Source organism: Alternaria incomplexa, assembly GCF_024043165.1.
Source record: "Alternaria incomplexa strain BMP 0042 chromosome Unknown scaffold_8, whole genome shotgun sequence".
Lineage (NCBI taxonomy): Eukaryota > Fungi > Ascomycota > Dothideomycetes > Pleosporales > Pleosporaceae > Alternaria > Alternaria incomplexa.
Window position 1 is genome coordinate 1,212,165 of NW_026249857.1, and position 16,488 is coordinate 1,228,652.

The following is a 16,488-nucleotide window of genomic DNA, read 5'->3' on the forward strand; positions in this document are numbered from 1 at the left end:
GGGAGGGTCCAACAAATGTTACTGTTACATCGCATGCGCCTATCGCTCTTGCTCGAACTACAATCTTTGATTCTTTTAGTTAACAATCTGCACAATCGCAATTGTTGCTACCTTTCTACACACAGTATAGTAGATTACAACTTCTGCGCATCCTACAAATCGCAGTGACAAGACGCGTTTGCTTGGTCGTCACATCTCTGTACCACCAAGAAAACACATAAGGACCCAAAACACACACCACAGCTATGTATGGAGAAGCGGCCAATAAATTGGTAGAACTACAACAACCACATCTTCCTACTAAACAGCATCTCTAACCCTCCCAGGTCCAAAACGCCAAACGCACCCTCGCCCTCCCCCATCTCCCACCCTACGCCTCGGAGCTCACGCGCTCCATAGTGCGCGAAGTGCGCGACCTCGACAAAGACGTTTCATCCATCCTCGCCCCCTACAGTGGGTCTTTCAACCCCAGCGCATCCCCCGAAACCGCCTGCGCCCTCCTCGTAAACCACCTGTGCATGCGCCGGAACAAGCGCTGTCTACTCGCCTACCACCGCGTGCGGAGCGACAAGCTCGAAGAATACTGCTGGGAAGGCGTTGACGTGCTGGAACAACAGGGCAGCAAGGACCATAGTGGAGAAGGGGGGAGGGGCAGTGGAATGGGCGCTGGAGGCGGGAAAGAAGAGAGTAGTTTGAGTCCTGAAGAGGAGGAGTATGTGAGGCAATACAGTGATTTGCTTGCTGCATACAAGGGGCAATGGACGGACATTGATCTAACGGGGAGTCTGGAGCCGCCGCGCGATCTCTTCATCGACGTGCGCGTCTTGAAGGACGCGGGCGAGATACAAACAGAGTACGGGTACGTGACCGCCATCTCGGCATGCCGAAGATTACGACCCTTCCTTCCGCATCCGAAATATTGTATGCTAGTCGTCTCTGCTAACCGACGTCACAGCTCCATAACCCTTACCAAGAACTCCCAATTCTACGTCCGGCAAGGCGACGTCGAACGCCTAATTGCGCAAGGATACCTCCAACGCCTCAGCTAATCAACCTGCTACACTTCCTCCGACCGCTTCAGCAACCAGAAACCATTCCTTCGACCTCATCAGCGACCAAAATCAGTCCAATACATGAAAGATTGACCGCAAACCTCACCCCACCTACCCTTTACCAAGTCCCCACCTGCGATCAACCCTCTCCAACGAGAACCCTACCAACCAACCAAACCCCGCGGAACGTCCTTCCGCAGACCTACCCTACCGCGTGCATCCTTCGCCATGCACCCTCCACCGCTACACCCCCCATTCTGTAAAACCCGCCCTGAACCTGGGTTCGCCGAGCCGCATCCGAGACGAAGGGATCTCCAGATCCAGCTAGAGCGAGTGGCGTTTGGGGGCGGCAGGGCTGTGCTGTGCGTCTTTTCTGCGAGCAACGCACGCACGCACGCACGTACGCGCCTTACACCTGCATCTGCATCATCAACAGAATAGTCCAGGTTCCTTTTTCGCGAGGTCAAGACATGTATCGACCCTGCAGGTGGTCCTGGACGCGGCCTAAAATAGGCGGAGATGCACGCGAAGGAGATATGCAGTGTTGCGGCGTGAGGTTCGGCGGTCGGAGGATGGAGGATGGAGGGGAGGATGGGAGAGGGAGTGGGAGATGCAGCATGCAACATGCGCTATGCAGCTATGGCGCCATTACACCTACACATACATATTCCGATGGATATACCCCCGAGGAGGGTTTTTCAGATGATGCAGCTGCAGCTTGGCTTGGGAGCGATATGGCGTCAGTGCGGTGCGGCGTGGGTCCTGTAGAGCTGCGTCATCAGTGTTCAGGGCAATACGGCGTAGTCGTTCTGTACCACGCATCTGGGTCTGAGGAATGAATGAATAAATGTCGGTTCGCGTCTGCATGTATTGATTGTCGCGCAGAGGTTGGTGTTGAGGAGAAATTTATTGATGGAGTATAGAGGATCGGCGAAGAGGCCCGCTATGAGGTCGCATGCAGTATCATGTCTCCGGAGATCGGGAGTCAGGGCTGCCAGGCCAGTCGGAGTATACAGCGCGAGATATGGGTGGTTAGAAACACGCGAAGAAGTTCATGTAGTAGACAGAAATGCCTCTCATTTGGAGGATTATCTTAAGCTACATTCTCGTGCCATATCAAGCTGCATGAAAAGCACCAGAGTCAAGACCTCACTCCTTCGTACCAGACATGTTTTACCAGAACTACTAGAGTCAAGCCTCCACTCCCCTTCCCACATATCGCATATCAGCGAACCGTGTTGCCAGGCCCATTAATGTACAATGATGTCGTTGCCTGACAGAGACTCAGTGACCAAGTAGAAACCTGCGACGGTTGGGTAAATCAACGAAACTTCTGAATGGAGCAATTGAGTGAGAACTTACGTTTTTGTACAGCCACGCGGCATGCATCGAAGCACGATCGTGTTGTGTCGAAGCCTTCAACTCCGTCCCATGCCCTTCCCATCCATCCATTTGACCATTCCTCCCAATGCAGTAGACTGACGCCATGGAAAAGAAAGCAACGCTGAACGAACAGAAAGCAACGCTGGAAAGAGAGAAAAAAAGTGTCGAGCATACCTTATGGAAGTAAAACTTCTCAAACCACACTGTAACGGCCGGTAGGGCCACGAGTCGCAGAGGCGTCCTCAGCCGCAATGGTTCCCTCGCGCAGAAGACGAGTGAGCTCCATCATAGCCTGCGTGACAATGTTCTCGGTGTCACCCTCGACGAGAATGTACAACTTGGGTAGATCATTCTCACCAGGCTGCTTGGGAGCGGGGTAGTAGTTGCCCTTGGTCGTGATGGAAACACCAGTCTGCTCCAGAATCTTGGCGACGTTGGTGCGGTTGGTGACGGCCCATCGAGCCTTCTGGGGAAAGTCGTTGATTTCGATGGTTGAGTGGTAGAGACCAGCATCGGGGCCCTTGTTGTCGATAGGCTGACCCGCGTGGATCATACCCTTCTTGCTCAGTCTGCCGTCGACCTTGGAAGCAGCAGCCATGGCTCGCTCGCGCGCGGTCATCGGCTTGCCAGAAGCGGCAGCGTCGGGGCGCTCAGTCTTGCTGACCACAATCTTGCTGTTCAGCAGCTTCATCCAGTGTGGTTGATCTTCTTCGGCAGCTGCAGCAGGACCAGAAGCGTTAACAACACCAGCTGGGCCAGCGACCTCGGGCTTCTTGATGAGTGGGGCAATCTCTTCTTCGTCTTCACTCTCGTCAACACCTTCCAGCTTAAGTTGACGCTTCTCACGCTTCTTCTCAAGTGCGCGTGCTGCATCGAGCTTGTCGAGACCCTTGCCACCGAAACCGCCGTAGTACTTCTCGGTACCTGCCTTGGCCTTCTCATGAAATGTGTTAGCCATCTCCTGGAGCTCTGGAGGCACTTCTGTACCGCTCTCCTTGAGTGCCTTGACGATGTGAAGAGCGAAGCGCTCTTGACCGGGGTTCTCGATAAGCGTAACAGCGGTACCTTTGTTGCCAGCACGGCCAGTACGTCCGCAGCGGTGCACGTAATCTTCTAGATGGGTTGGCGAATCAAAGTTCAAGACCATAGCCAGTCCAGGAACATCAAGGCCACGGGCGGCTACAGATGTGGCAATGAGAATCGAAAGAACACCTTGCTTGAAGTCGTTGATCGCTTCGTTACGATCAGTCTGATCTTTAGCTCCGTGAATCGTGTTGACAGAGAAATACTTAGACTTGTAAAGCTTGGACAGGAGATCTTCGGCTGTCTCTTGCCGCTCAGTGAAGATCAGTACCTGGGCATTCTCGTCTTCAGAGAACAATTGACCAAGATACAGTAGAGTCTTGTTGATCTTCTTCTCATAACTGTTCGGTACGACAGAGATGATCTGAGTGATCTCGGGAGCTACCTTGCTCTTACCACCGATGGTGATCTCGGCTGGGTTGTGCAGTGCTTTGCGAGCCAAAGATTGCATGTTCTTGGGCATAGTTGCTGAGAAGAGGACAGTTTGGCGATCAGGACGTACATTCGCAAGAATCTTCATGACTTGAGGCTCGAAGCCCATATCGAACATGCGATCAGCTTCATCAAGGACAACGTAAGTGATGCGGCGGAAAGAAAGCACTCGTCCTTGGTTGACGTTGGTCAGATCAATCATTCTGCCTGGAGTTGCACATAGGATGTGGATGCCACCACGCTTGATCATAGCAATTTGTTCAGAGATGGGCTGACCACCATAGGCACACTTGATGGTAACACCCGATGCTGCAAGGAATGGCTTGAGCTCGTTGACAATCTGCAGTGCTAGCTCTCGGGTTGGGGCGAGAATCAGTCCGATAGGCCCATCAGTTGGTTTCAGTGGGCGTTGATCAAGGACATGACGAATCATAGGGATACCGAATGCAAGTGTCTTTCCAGAACCGGTCTTGGCGACTCCGATGAGATCTCGGCCAGAGAGAATTGCAGGTACACCTTGAGACTGGATACCTGTAGGCCTCTCGTAGCCGATCTTGGTGAAGACGTCCATGGTAGCTTGCAGCAGACCCATCTGCGCCCACTTGGTGACAGGACGGGGAACGTCATCAGGCTTGACTTTGATGCCGTCGAGCTCGTGGCGAAGATCTGCGACCTCCTCAGGTGTCATCTGTGCAACTTCGGAGGGCTCAGTGTAGAAGTCTTTCCTAAACGGTTCGTACTCAACTTTATCGTGGTTGACGGTAGGCACCTCCTTCTTCTTCTTTTTCTTGGCAGCGCGAAGTTCGTTAAGGTCCTCATGTTCGACGGAGGTCTCGACAGTCTCAAGCTCGTCAGCAAACATAGTCTGACCCGAAGGAGCTCCGCGGCTTGGTTGTGGCTCCGTGAGATCGGCCATGAAGGCATCGAGAGGATCGACGTCATCTTCTTCGGCGCCTGCATTTTCGTCAACTTCCATCTTGTCGTCGGCAGGGGCTTCGACAGCAGTTGCCTCTTCCATGGCAGTGTCCTCTTGGTTCTCGTTGGCGATCTCAGCGCGACGCTTCTCAAGGCGAGCTTGAAGTTCCGCGTTGTTCTCGTCATCACTGCCGATGTCACTCATTGGAGAGTCCGCGTCGTCGCCGTCGGCTTCAAGCGAGGGTGCCTCGTTGGCGTCGAATTCGGGGAGAGCCTGAAGCTTGCGCTTGCGGGTCGGGCCTTCCTCGTCGAGCAATGCCTTTCTGGAATTCTCTTCCTCGGTCTCAGCAGCAGTCTTGGCCTTGAGACCGAACGAGCCAATGTTACCATTGCCCTTAACAATGGGAACGTCTGTACGTGTGAGCTTGTGGTTCGTGAAAAGAGGATCTGGGATGAACTCACTGCTAGCGTTGGTGACAGTCTTGCCTGCAGGCTTGGCCATGTCTAGGGGACGGGCTGCGGCGGAAGCATCCAGTCTGAAAGTCGACTTCTCGGGCTGCTTCTGCTTGACTTTCTCAGTAGCACTCTTCTGCGGGATGACTTTGGTCTTAGCGGTATCAACAAGCTTGGCCTCAGATGCCGGAGCTGGCGGGGGCGTCGCAGTGACTGACGGGGTTGCAGGTGCAGTGGCAGCTGGCGAAGCACCGGAGCCGGGTGTGTCGGTCTTCTCTTTGAGTAGGCGCTCGGCATTGAGCTTCTTCCACTCAGCCAGCTTCGCAGCGCGGTCTGCGAGCTTGTCCTTGGCTTGTGTCTCGGGGTCTTTCTTCCTGTCGTCGCGCGAGGAATGATCTAGCCGATCGCGCCTGCTGTCGTCGCGTCTGCTGTCATCGCGCCTCCAGCTGTCTGAGCCTGGTGCTGGTGTGGCAGAGGAGCGGGAACCAGGGCGGCGGGAAGTAGAGCGGCGGCGCCTGTCTCTATCACCGTCGCGATCGCGCCTGTAGCTGTCTCCACGGTCGGCACGGTCTCCTCGGTCACGGGATCGGTCACGGCGGCGAGGCGGGGAGCGCGAACGTCGACGGTACGTGTCGCCACGGTCACGGTCTCGACGGTCAGGCTCTCGACGGTCATCGCGGCGGTCTCGGCGGTCACGGTCGTCTCTGAAGCGGCCTTCGCCATAGCGGTCTCCACGATCTCCGCGGTCGCGGTCACGGCGCGGGGAATGGCGCCTACGATCGTAGTCAGAGTGGCGCGTCGCCATGGTGAGTCGGTGGAATTACTGCTGCAATCAGTCTGGGGTGGTTTCTTGGTGTAGCAGATGCGGGTGGTGGTTGCAATTGCGTGGGGTAAACAGAGAGTTGGAGTTGCGTAGTTTGCGATAAAGTTGCTGTAGAGTCTCCGAGGATATGCTTGGCTGATGGCAGCCTGGCACGTGCGACGCGCTAAAACCGAAATCTTGGACGCTAGCGATAATTTTTGGGAAGTTGCGACAGTCCGGGGTGAACGTGACGAGGAAACATCAATCGCCCAAAATGTCAGTCAACCCGCGCAAGAGAAAGGTAGTGACGCGCCCGGCGCCCGAGCCCAGTGACTCGGAAGGTGAATTGGCCGACGGACTGCTCGAGGGCATCCTGTCGCATTCCGAGGACGACTCGGACGACAGCCAAGATGAAGGCGCCGATACCGATGCTAGCAGTGTGATTGAGGGTCTTTCCGACGAAGATGAAGAGGAGGAGGAAGACAGCGATGCAGAGCAGATTCGTGAGGAAATGCGCAACTTGAATACCTCGGATGTTCCACTGCGCAAGAAGAATGGAGTGCCTACACACGAGATGGATCTGGACGTAAATGGTGGCGCAACCGGGGAATTGGACGATGACGAAGACTTGAAGCCCAACTACACTGTCACCACCGATGCGCACGGCAACACTCGCTACATCTACAAAGAGATCGACCCAGTCTACGAGTCTGACGATTCTGACGCCGAAGCTACCAACACGATCGGCAACATCGACCTCAAGTACTACGATGAATACCCGCATATTGGCTACGATATCAACGGCAAGAAGATCATGCGCCCGGCAAAGGGAGAGGCGCTAGATGCGCTGCTGGACAGTATCGACATACCCAAGGGCTGGACAGGCTTGACGGATCCCCAGACAGGAAAGCCGCTGAACCTGTCACCCGAGGAGCTCGATGTACTCAAGAGGCTCACAAGGAACGAGATTGTGGAAGATGGTTACGACCCATACCCAGAGATGGTCGCCTACTTCTCTGGCGTCAACACGGAGATTATGCCACTGAGCGCTGCGCCAGAGCCCAAGCGACGATTCATCCCCTCCAAGCACGAAGCGAAGCGCGTCATGAAGATCGTCAAGGCGATTAGGGAAGGCCGCATCAAGCCATACAGGGCACCGGAGGAGCAGGAGGAGGAGCAAGACGTTTTCACCTTTGACGTATGGGCGGACGAGAAGCCTCGCCCCGACAACACAATGCACATCCCGGCACCCAAGCTGCCACCGCCTGGCTACGAAGCGAGCTACCACCCACCGCCCGAGTACTTGCCAGATAAGGTTGAGGAGCAGAAGTGGTTGGAGCAAGACGATGAGGAGCGGGAGACGGACTTCCTGCCCAAGAACTACGATGCGCTGCGCAAGGTTCCTGGTTACGAGACATTCGTCAAGGAACGATTTGAGCGAAGCTTGGATCTCTACTTGGCTCCCCGTATCCGGAGAAACCGACTCAACATCGACCCTGAATCACTGCTACCTAAGCTGCCGAACCCTGAAGAGCTCAAGCCTTTCCCGACTACATGCGCAGCGATATACCGCGGACAAGAAGGACGTGTTCGTTGTGTTTCGGTCGATCCTAACGGTATCTTTGTTGCCAGTGGAGGTGACGACGGCTACGTAAGGATCTGGGAGCTATTGACTGGTCGCCAGGTCTGGAACGCAAAGCTGTCAGATGAGGAGGCCGTCGATGCAGTACAATGGAGACCCACCAAGGAGACATCGGTAGTAGCTGCTGCTTGCGGCGAGAACGTCTACCTAATCGTACCCTTCACACTTCTTTCACCGGACGTTGAGCAAGCTAGTCGCGAGGTTCTCGACGCCGGTTGGGGTTACGCGGCCTCTAAGCCCACCACAACAACATTTGGCGAGGCACCTAAAGCAGCACCAGGCAAGTGGAGCCGTCCCGGAACTCGTCTGGAGAACAAGGGCGTTCTCGTCCAAATCGAAGTCCGAGCAGCAGTCAAGATAGTCAACTGGCACCGAAGAGGAGACTACTTCGCCACCGTATCGCCTCGCGGCCAAAGCACAGCCGTAGCCATCCACACCGTCTCAAAACATCTCACCCAGCTCCCCTTCCGCCGTCTCAAGGGTATCGCGCAAACCGCCCAATTCCACCCCTCCAAAGCCATCTTCTTCGTCGCCACCCGCAACACCATCCGCAGCTACGACCTCGCCAAGCAGGAACTCGTCAAGATCTTGCAACCAGGTGCTAAATGGATCTCGTCCATTGATGTGCATCCCGGTGGTGACAACATCATTGTCGGAACATACGACAAGGTAAGCTCTCCATATACCGTAACATTACTCGTGTACTAATTGCCCCTGCAGCGTCTCCTCTGGCACGATCTCGACCTCTCCAACAAACCCTACAAGACCCTGCGTTTCCACAAGGAAGCCATTCGTTCCGTGCGCTTCCACCAAGGCGGTCTCCCCCTCTTCGCCGATACCTCCGACGACGGCACCATCCAGATCTTCCACGGAAAGGTTGTGGGAGATCTTATGGAGAACGCTACAATTGTTCCTTTGAAGGTACTGCGCGGACACAAGGTCAAGAGCAGGTTGGGTGTTATGGGTCTCGACTGGCATCCGAGGGAGCCGTGGTGTGTGTCGGCTGGTGCGGATGGGACGCTGAGGCTGTGGAGCTAGATTACAGTATTATTGTTCGTCTTCGATATGATGTTGCATTCGCATGGCGTTGGAGCAATTACGGAAAATGCCACAATTATATGCTTCTTTCTGAATGTCGTGCTCTTTGAGTTACTTGCGACCTGATAGTGGCAATGATGCATGCAATAGTTTACTGTTGGTTGCACTGCTTGAAAAGGTCAGGCTCCGGGATATCGCGAATACGACCTCTTCGTCCATGACCAGATCACCCAAACTCTAGTGGGAACGTGAAAGTTAGACACAAGCTAATAGTAGATAGCTCTTATAACATAACTATAACGCTCTTAATTAGAAATTCGGAAAGATAAAGTTGTTTAGAGCTTTATATTGTGCTATTCTACTTTTTATTATTATTTAATTACAGCGTAGTAGTGTATAGTAGAGGGAGGGAGGGTTGTTGTTCTAAGTCTTATTTCCCACTTTCACGTTCCCACAAGAGCCAAAGCACCCCAGGTAGTACGTCATCATACATCACAAGGCGTGCCACAACGCCAACCCACATGTCACATCCATACAGTACCTGACTGTCATAAACCTGCCTCCTTCTTACCATCTTCCATCCAACTGTCTAAACAGACCTTCGTACCCTCAACGCAACCCACGTCATTTGCCGCCTATACGTACACCACCCATCATGTCTTCATCCATTCCCTCCAGCCCTCTCCTCCGTCTCCCCAAAGAACTGCGCTACGACATCTACGACCATCTCTGCAGCCAGGAACCCAATCATAATCATACTGCGCAAACACAAGAGCGACTAATCACCTACATCGACCGAAGCGCACCAACCGAGCTATCTGTGACATGTCGCTTTCTCTGCGATGAGATCCGCGCCTACTTCTATTCGAAAGCCACCTTGGGTTTCTACCCACTTGCCAGCTCGTGCATTTTCGACCGCCCGATCGAACCGACCGCCCTCCGCGCCATCCAGAACGCAAGCAGGATCTGCATTTGTGTATTTTGGAATGACCAATCAAATGGAGGTGTGATTGACAAGCACACAGTTCCGTATAGCATGAACGGGTGGCTTGCGGATCTAGTCGACTTGCTCCTGAGAGAGGCGAAGATGTTGGAATTCGTCACGCTACGTGTATACAACGACATGCCGCTTGCGGTGGGTTGGGAGCTGAAGGAGTGGATGTTGAAACCGTTGGAGAGGACGGCTGGGAAGTTCAGGTGGGGGTTGTATCTTGTTTGGGCTAGGGAGAAAGAGGAGGTTGAGTTGAGGGAACGGCTTACTGTGTTCTTGAAAGAGCTTAATGGGGGTGTGGCGCCGGTTGTGGAGCAGAAGCCAGCGCTGGACCTTGAGATGGATAGCTGCTGCGTGTTATGACAAGTCTGGTAGGTACTGAATGACTAGACGCAAGAAGGAATGGCCGCAGTCTCAGTTGCGTCTTCTGTGTGGTTTGTCTTTTGTCTACCTCCACCCGTTCACTCATCCCTGAACCACACTAACAACCTCTCATTAAACTTCCTTACACCCTTGAAAGCCTCCGGCCCATTACAGTCCTGAAACTTCGTTAAGCCATCAAACATCATCATAAGATCATTATCAAACCCATCACCAAGCACCCTCCCACCCTCTTCCCCATCCCCGGCGTCCTTCAGATCCACAAAAGCCAAAATAGCCTCCGCATGCGGCACATCATCTAGACCCCTCAGAAACTCCTCCCACTGCCTCCCCGGCAGGCCAAAATATCCCGTCACGCTGCGAAACGCGGCGAGACGGTAACGCATGCTCATCCACTTCTCGAACGCGAGATGTAGGCGAAGTGCGCTATCGTTATGATCAGAATGCCAGGCATCAGCATCGGTGCAGTGAAATTGGTTGAGTAGAAAGTCCATGCGTTCTTCCGCAGCGGAGTCGTAGTTGGTGGGATCGAAGTTCTTGATACCGTTCAGGTAGGAGACGAGTAGTCTATAGAGTTCGAGACGGTATATGCGCGTTTGCCGCGTCGTGGGAGAGGGGTTGGAGATGAGAGAGCGGATTATGGCGTCGGTATATGCGTCGCTTGATGTGTCTTCGTCGGTTACAATGATTTGACCACTTGGAGGGTAGATGATAGCGTCTACTGCATCGTTTTGGGTTTGTGTATCTGATATGACGGAATCCTCTCTGAGGGGGTTTCGGTAGGTGCCCGATGGGCCGGCGGCGTTGTTGATGTCGTTATCGTACTCGTATTGCATCTCATCTGCGTTGGACGTAGCGATATCATTCTGGATTCTTGAATCTAATCAAGGTAAGCTTCAACGTTCAGTGTTGCTGTCGGAATAATGAACTTACCGACTTCTCCGGGATGGACATCTTCCGCATCGACCACCGTTTCCGCGTCTGCGGTTTCTTCACGAGGCGGTGCCCACGTCGCGTCTGAGTCGTATGTGGTCTCTCTTCGTCTTTGAAACGATGAGCGGCCCAGGTTCGGAACCGCAGGAGGGGATATGGGGGAGAACGTGGGAGGAGACATGGGGATCGAGTAGGGATCTCGTGACTGGTTAGTGAGGACAGGGATTGTTCGACCGCCCTTTGAAGGCTTCGAGAGCTTCCCAGAAGGTGTTCGTTCGTGGGAATACTGCGCTTTCCTCTTACTCGGTGTGGTGGTCTTGTTCACGGAGGTGAAACTAGTGCTTGTAATCTTCTCGTTGGCACTGGCGAATGTCGTATCTCTGCGCGGTTCCGGTGTTGGATACATGCGTGGTGGCTCTGGCGCTCTAAAAGATACGCCTATGATTCTAGGGCTATCAGATTCTGCGAGATCTTCGATGGTGTCTTCATGTTGATTATCTTGAGATGGACTGTCAAGCTGTTAGCACGAATAGTAAGATGTCTCAGCACTGCGTTAGCAAAGCATCGCAAGGGAGCTACATACTAGTGATAAGTTAGCAAGACATCTTGAGAGCTATTCGTGACGGCTACTTTACCCTCAAGTCTCGGGTCCGACCTTTTGCTTTCCCTTTTCGTGGAGTCGCCTTGTACTCTCTGACCACGGTACATATAAGCCAGCATCGGATGTAGAACAGAATACTAAGAGGGCGTCAGTAAAGTCGTTCATGAGAACGCATAAAGTGCTCACTTCTGGCGGTCTTTTGGGTCGTCCCAGTCCTGCTCCTCGGTGCCATTTCCTTGGGATTCGCCTGACGAGCGGATTTCACCGTCTTCTATACGGCCCCATATCTTCACTCCAAATTCTTGTCCGAGCCGGAGGACATCTTCCGAGAAGGCATTCTCTTCAGCCAGGTAAGTATGGAGTTCTTCGATGGTGCCACGATACGACGTAGCAAACGACTTTGCTATTCCCTCAACCACTCTTTGCAGTTCGTTAGCCTTGTCGGCCTTTTCCTTGTTGACGAAGTAGCCGTGTTGCTCATCGTGTAACTTCTCACTGATCAAGCCAAGTGACTCCCAGGCATGCATCGCTTTCTTACGCTTGTTAATGCAAGCGTCAACGAACGCTGCACGATCATCTTGAGAGTTGAGTGGAGGTGCCATAATGGTGTGAGATAGAATGATGAACATAGCATTTCAGAAATCGGTTGGAGTGGCGAATATAACCAAGAGCCCCATCAACGCTCTCGTGGAGGCTGCGCGAAACAGCCTGTCGTGCATGGCTGAGACTACCCGCGCATAAACGAAGTTGTGGCGTTGTCAATATCTAAAAGCTGAACAATTTCATGCGATACGCTCACAAAAGTCGCGAAAGGGTACTGATTTGCGCTGCCCAGTCGCTTGTTAGAACAAGGGACATCTTTCGACTGGTTGTGTTGCTGCTGCCTGCCCGACTGTTCGCGGGCTGTGCAGGCGGCGCAGCCTCGCGACGTGCGCCAGAACCCGGCTGCGCATGCCAAATCTTGTCACAGCTTTGTCTTGGAACGAAACCTGATAGATAAGGAAATTTGAAATCGTGATTGACCGTGTCTTTGGAGATGTCTTTGAATTGTTTCCAGCATCCGTGTTGGGCCTGAGGATGTACGTGGGGTGGGTAACGGTAATGATTACCAGTAAGAGGTGTGCTCTACGCGCCACTACTCTGGAGTGTCACCGAAGTCGCTACACCCAGACAATGCGATAGGATGAAAACTTCCGACCCCATCATCACCCCAGAAGCCTCGCAGTCAATGCTTGATCAGTCGTTGGCTTCGCTTCAGCCCGCAGCTGACCAACGAGGCGGCTCGGTCCGATGCCGGCCATTCTCCAGGTACTTGGTAGGCAGAGACTGGTGAACTATGATGGCTTTCCTTTCGAAGCAAGAGGAATCGCTCATAAGATATTTGCGCTATGGCTTTGCGCGCCTTCCTCCACCAAAGTCTGGAGAAGCCTCACGGTCGTACTCGTGTTGTATCCAGTTTGCCGCTCAACCTCGTTCAAGACGTTCCAGATACGCGCCTTTCTTGAGATCCCATGGATGTGTTTCGCGGCTAGAACGTATCAGTTACCGTTTCGCTGTGATCGTAAAATCATTTGACTATGTGTAGCCGGAAGGATGGATACGTACCATAGAAAAGACCATGCGTAGAGAATACCATCAGCGATGGGGGGAAATCTGATATTGCTATGTCGGTTATCTCCATAGCCTGCTCTTGAATCAGAGGAATGTAGGCCTCGTCTTGAAGCTCCGGCTCTGCATAGAGCAGAATATGTGTTATATGATACCCTGGACCCGTTAGATCGTGTTGAGCGCTACGTGCTTCTATAAACGTACAAAACGCTGTGGCGGCTGCGGCCGCCACTGGGAAGTATACTTTGCCAAAGCCATCTTCGTCTTTCTCCCCGTATGAAATACCAACAAACGTGTCAGAAAGCCCCCTTCGCCACATTTCGATCTCGTGCAGGAAGCTTTGGCGCTGCTCTTTACCTGCTTCAGTTCGTCCATCTGGTCCAAAGATGAGATTGAGAACTCGCGCTAATATCCAAAGCATGTGGTTTCCCAAAACATCTTCTCTAGTCTCACCCTCTACCCAGGACACTTCCCACTCTGCAGGGTCTAGTACCAGAGGCTGCTCGCTAGCCATAGCTACAACGATCTCGTGTCGGATATAGATCCAGAAGTTGGCCAGATCAGTGCCGCTTGACTGTGCAGTAACATGTCGTGATTTGATTAGTACTGTAAGGCCTAGGAAGTGTCGCCGATAGTCTTCAGAGCGCAAAGCTCCGTGGATTTCGTAGCTCAAGAGCAGCATACTTGCGGTAAGCGCATGTTCGTGCGAAGGCATGCTCAAAGCTTCTATGAGTAGGCGCAACGATTCGCCATAATGCTTGGAAGCTGTGACTTGCCAAGAAGGATCATGGCTCGAATTGGAAAGGGCAAGATAGTTGGCGGTAAAGGCGCATACACAGTGAAACAGAAGCGGCGATCTGAGGACCAGCTGTGGGATTTTGTGCTGAAAGGTGCTGGCATGATCAAAGATATCCATCCATGTTGCGACGGTGCGTACATAGGTCTGGAGTAAAAAGGCGCTTTCTGGTGTCAAGCGTACCTTCTTCGGACCGTTCGCTTCGTCGGAACCTGCTGTCGTGACTCCATTAGCAGGTATGTAGTTCTGATTTGACAAAGAGTTTTCAGGAAGGTCAAGATCATTCATTCGTGTCCTAAACACGTCAACGAGAAGCGGCGCATCATTGTTTGGTTCGTCCGGTGTTGTATCGACACGAGGAGTAGCCCATACGATCTCCTCGGATAGCTCGCAGTCGAGGTTGAGACGCTCGCAATTCCCGCATACTGGCCTTTTCTCATCGCAGCGGGTGTGACGGCGTTTGCAGGTGGCGCTGGAGCGACTCAGTCAGCCAGAAGTACAGGTTTTCGCGATGAAAATAGCAGCCAGACGTACCAACCTTGATGGCATTAGCTTATCTCAGCATCGCAGCAGAGTTTCATAGATCACGGCACATACCTGTTCTACTGCGCGGGCCGCCTCTCCGCTTCTTTTTCAATCTTGTATCGCCACTCATTATTGGTTGAGGTGCAGTTGTAGAGTTGTGAGTGGATGGCTACATAGATGCTTTCGGAGATCAGCGATCCGGCAAGTCCAGATCCGCTCTAGTGCGACGCGCCGTGCGCGTATGCGCGACATCCGCCGGGACGCACATCGCACACGCACATCACATTTGGCAACCTTCACTTCGAAGGTTGCAATGCGGCTGTGTTCCTACTTTGATATATGACCGAGCGAAAGTCAATATATCACCACTAGTTGCAGTCGGAGAAGGCCGGTTTCACGATGTCTTCATTGAGCTTTCGCGGGAGGAGCTGGTTGAACGCGCACTGGGCGAACAAGTCAGTTACCATACGCCACTTCAAGGGCTTACTGACCTGCCGCAGCTACTTCTTCACGCCGAATCAGAAGGCCGCGCGCATCTTTTCAACATTCTCTGGCCGTTAGGGGATTAAATTCTACATCTGGATAGAAGTGTGATCAGCAAAATGGGCTGTGACGAGAAATTCCCCGTGGATACCAGCAGGGGTTTCAGGATGCTCTCGCAGCGCGCATATACCAGCGATCATCGACCGAAACGACCTTGTATCAATCACATGCTCGTATAGCCAACTCTGACCGAGAATTCGCAATACTCCTTGCACCCCACGGCGTGGGGTACGAACGTGCGAAGAGTGTACGCAAAGTTTACGAGAGTCCCCACAGTTGTTCGTGAGTTTCCGAAGTCAATCTGCTCAGCTCATTCCTCGGAGCCACTCGTTCAGACTACTATGATTCAGCATCCCTGCGACCCCTGCCAGATCTGAGGGCTGTGTACTATCCAGCTTCACCAGCTGTCTCTTTGGAGAAGACAGGAGACGTGCAAGGTCCTGCTGAGCACATCTTCACCTACCTCAGGGCACATCGAATGTGCTCTATCCTGGCTATGGTTGTTTCTGGAATGGAACGAGATGTTGCCCGTGAGCGAAGAACAGGCCGTTGCAACATCGGCAAAATTCATCCTCGGAGATCAAGATCAGGATCTTTCAGCAAAGCAAGAGAATGGCGCAATGGCGTTCGGCGGATTGTCGCAATCCCGATACGGCAATATTGGCTCCAAAGGGATGAGATCCAGTTAGACATTGGACTAGGATCCTCGCCAGGGGAAGCCAACAGGATTTTCCGCTCGACAACGTGGGGTACGAATGGGTGAAGTATGCATGGTTGAGACATCGCGACATATGGTAAGAATCAGCGAGCCATGACACCTGTCAGGTAGAAAAAGCAAAATGCACACCGGCCTCTAATACCGACCCTGTCCCTGACGGAGATATTTGAGAAAATACGCATCCAACAGCTGCTAGGAACGGGAGCAGCGGCACGCACGTGGATTTCTCACCGGGAATCTCGCGTTCGAGGCCGCATCGGCCAGCCGGGCCCATCTCCGCATGACTAGCGTAAACCGAATCAGCCTCACGCAACATTGGAAGTCAAGCAAAACGATCGCCCTCAGCGCCACAGTCCCTAGCAACTCCCGGTCGATCATAGGCTTGACCATATGATTTACGCAAGAAGAAAATAATGGAGCGTCATTTTGTGGGACCAAGACAGATGTCAGGTTGCGAAAAGGGTCCAGTTAAGGACTCAAGGATCCCCAATCGAATGATTATTGATCACGTCTTTCTTTCTGCGAACGCGTACGACTCGTTTCGATATCGGTTCCGAACTTCTGTCAAGAATGAGGCTGTTCGCCTGTCTTT

At 53.0% G+C, this 16,488-nt stretch overlaps 4 protein-coding genes across 4 annotated transcripts; 2 read left to right on the forward strand and 2 right to left on the reverse strand.

The window, feature by feature from the left end:
• Positions 1–245: 245 nt before the first annotated feature.
• PSF1 (DNA replication protein psf1) lies at positions 246–1,049 on the forward strand (the record flags this gene model as incomplete). The annotated part of the gene is made up of 3 exons (XM_051435745.1): positions 246–272; positions 327–859; positions 956–1,049. The coding sequence occupies 3 exons, from the start codon at positions 246–248 to the stop codon at positions 1,047–1,049; spliced, it is 654 nt and encodes a 217-aa protein (XP_051290603.1).
• A 1,579-nt stretch (positions 1,050–2,628) lies between these two features.
• On the reverse strand, positions 2,629–6,123 carry PRP5 (pre-mRNA processing RNA-helicase; the record flags this gene model as incomplete). The annotated part of the gene is made up of 1 exon (XM_051435746.1): positions 2,629–6,123. One exon carries the CDS (start codon positions 6,121–6,123, stop codon positions 2,629–2,631), a length of 3,495 nt encoding a protein of 1,164 aa, XP_051290604.1.
• A 271-nt stretch (positions 6,124–6,394) lies between these two features.
• On the forward strand, positions 6,395–8,800 carry ERB1 (Ribosome biogenesis protein erb1; the record flags this gene model as incomplete). Its single annotated transcript, XM_051435747.1, has 2 exons — positions 6,395–8,431; positions 8,483–8,800. 2 exons carry the CDS (start codon positions 6,395–6,397, stop codon positions 8,798–8,800), a joined length of 2,355 nt encoding a protein of 784 aa, XP_051290605.1.
• Positions 8,801–10,252: 1,452 nt separating this feature from the next.
• J4E90_006199 (uncharacterized protein) lies at positions 10,253–12,308 on the reverse strand (the record flags this gene model as incomplete). The annotated part of the gene is made up of 3 exons (XM_051435748.1): positions 10,253–11,052; positions 11,106–11,614; positions 11,893–12,308. 3 exons carry the CDS (start codon positions 12,306–12,308, stop codon positions 10,253–10,255), a joined length of 1,725 nt encoding a protein of 574 aa, XP_051290606.1.
• Positions 12,309–16,488: the final 4,180 nt, after the last annotated feature.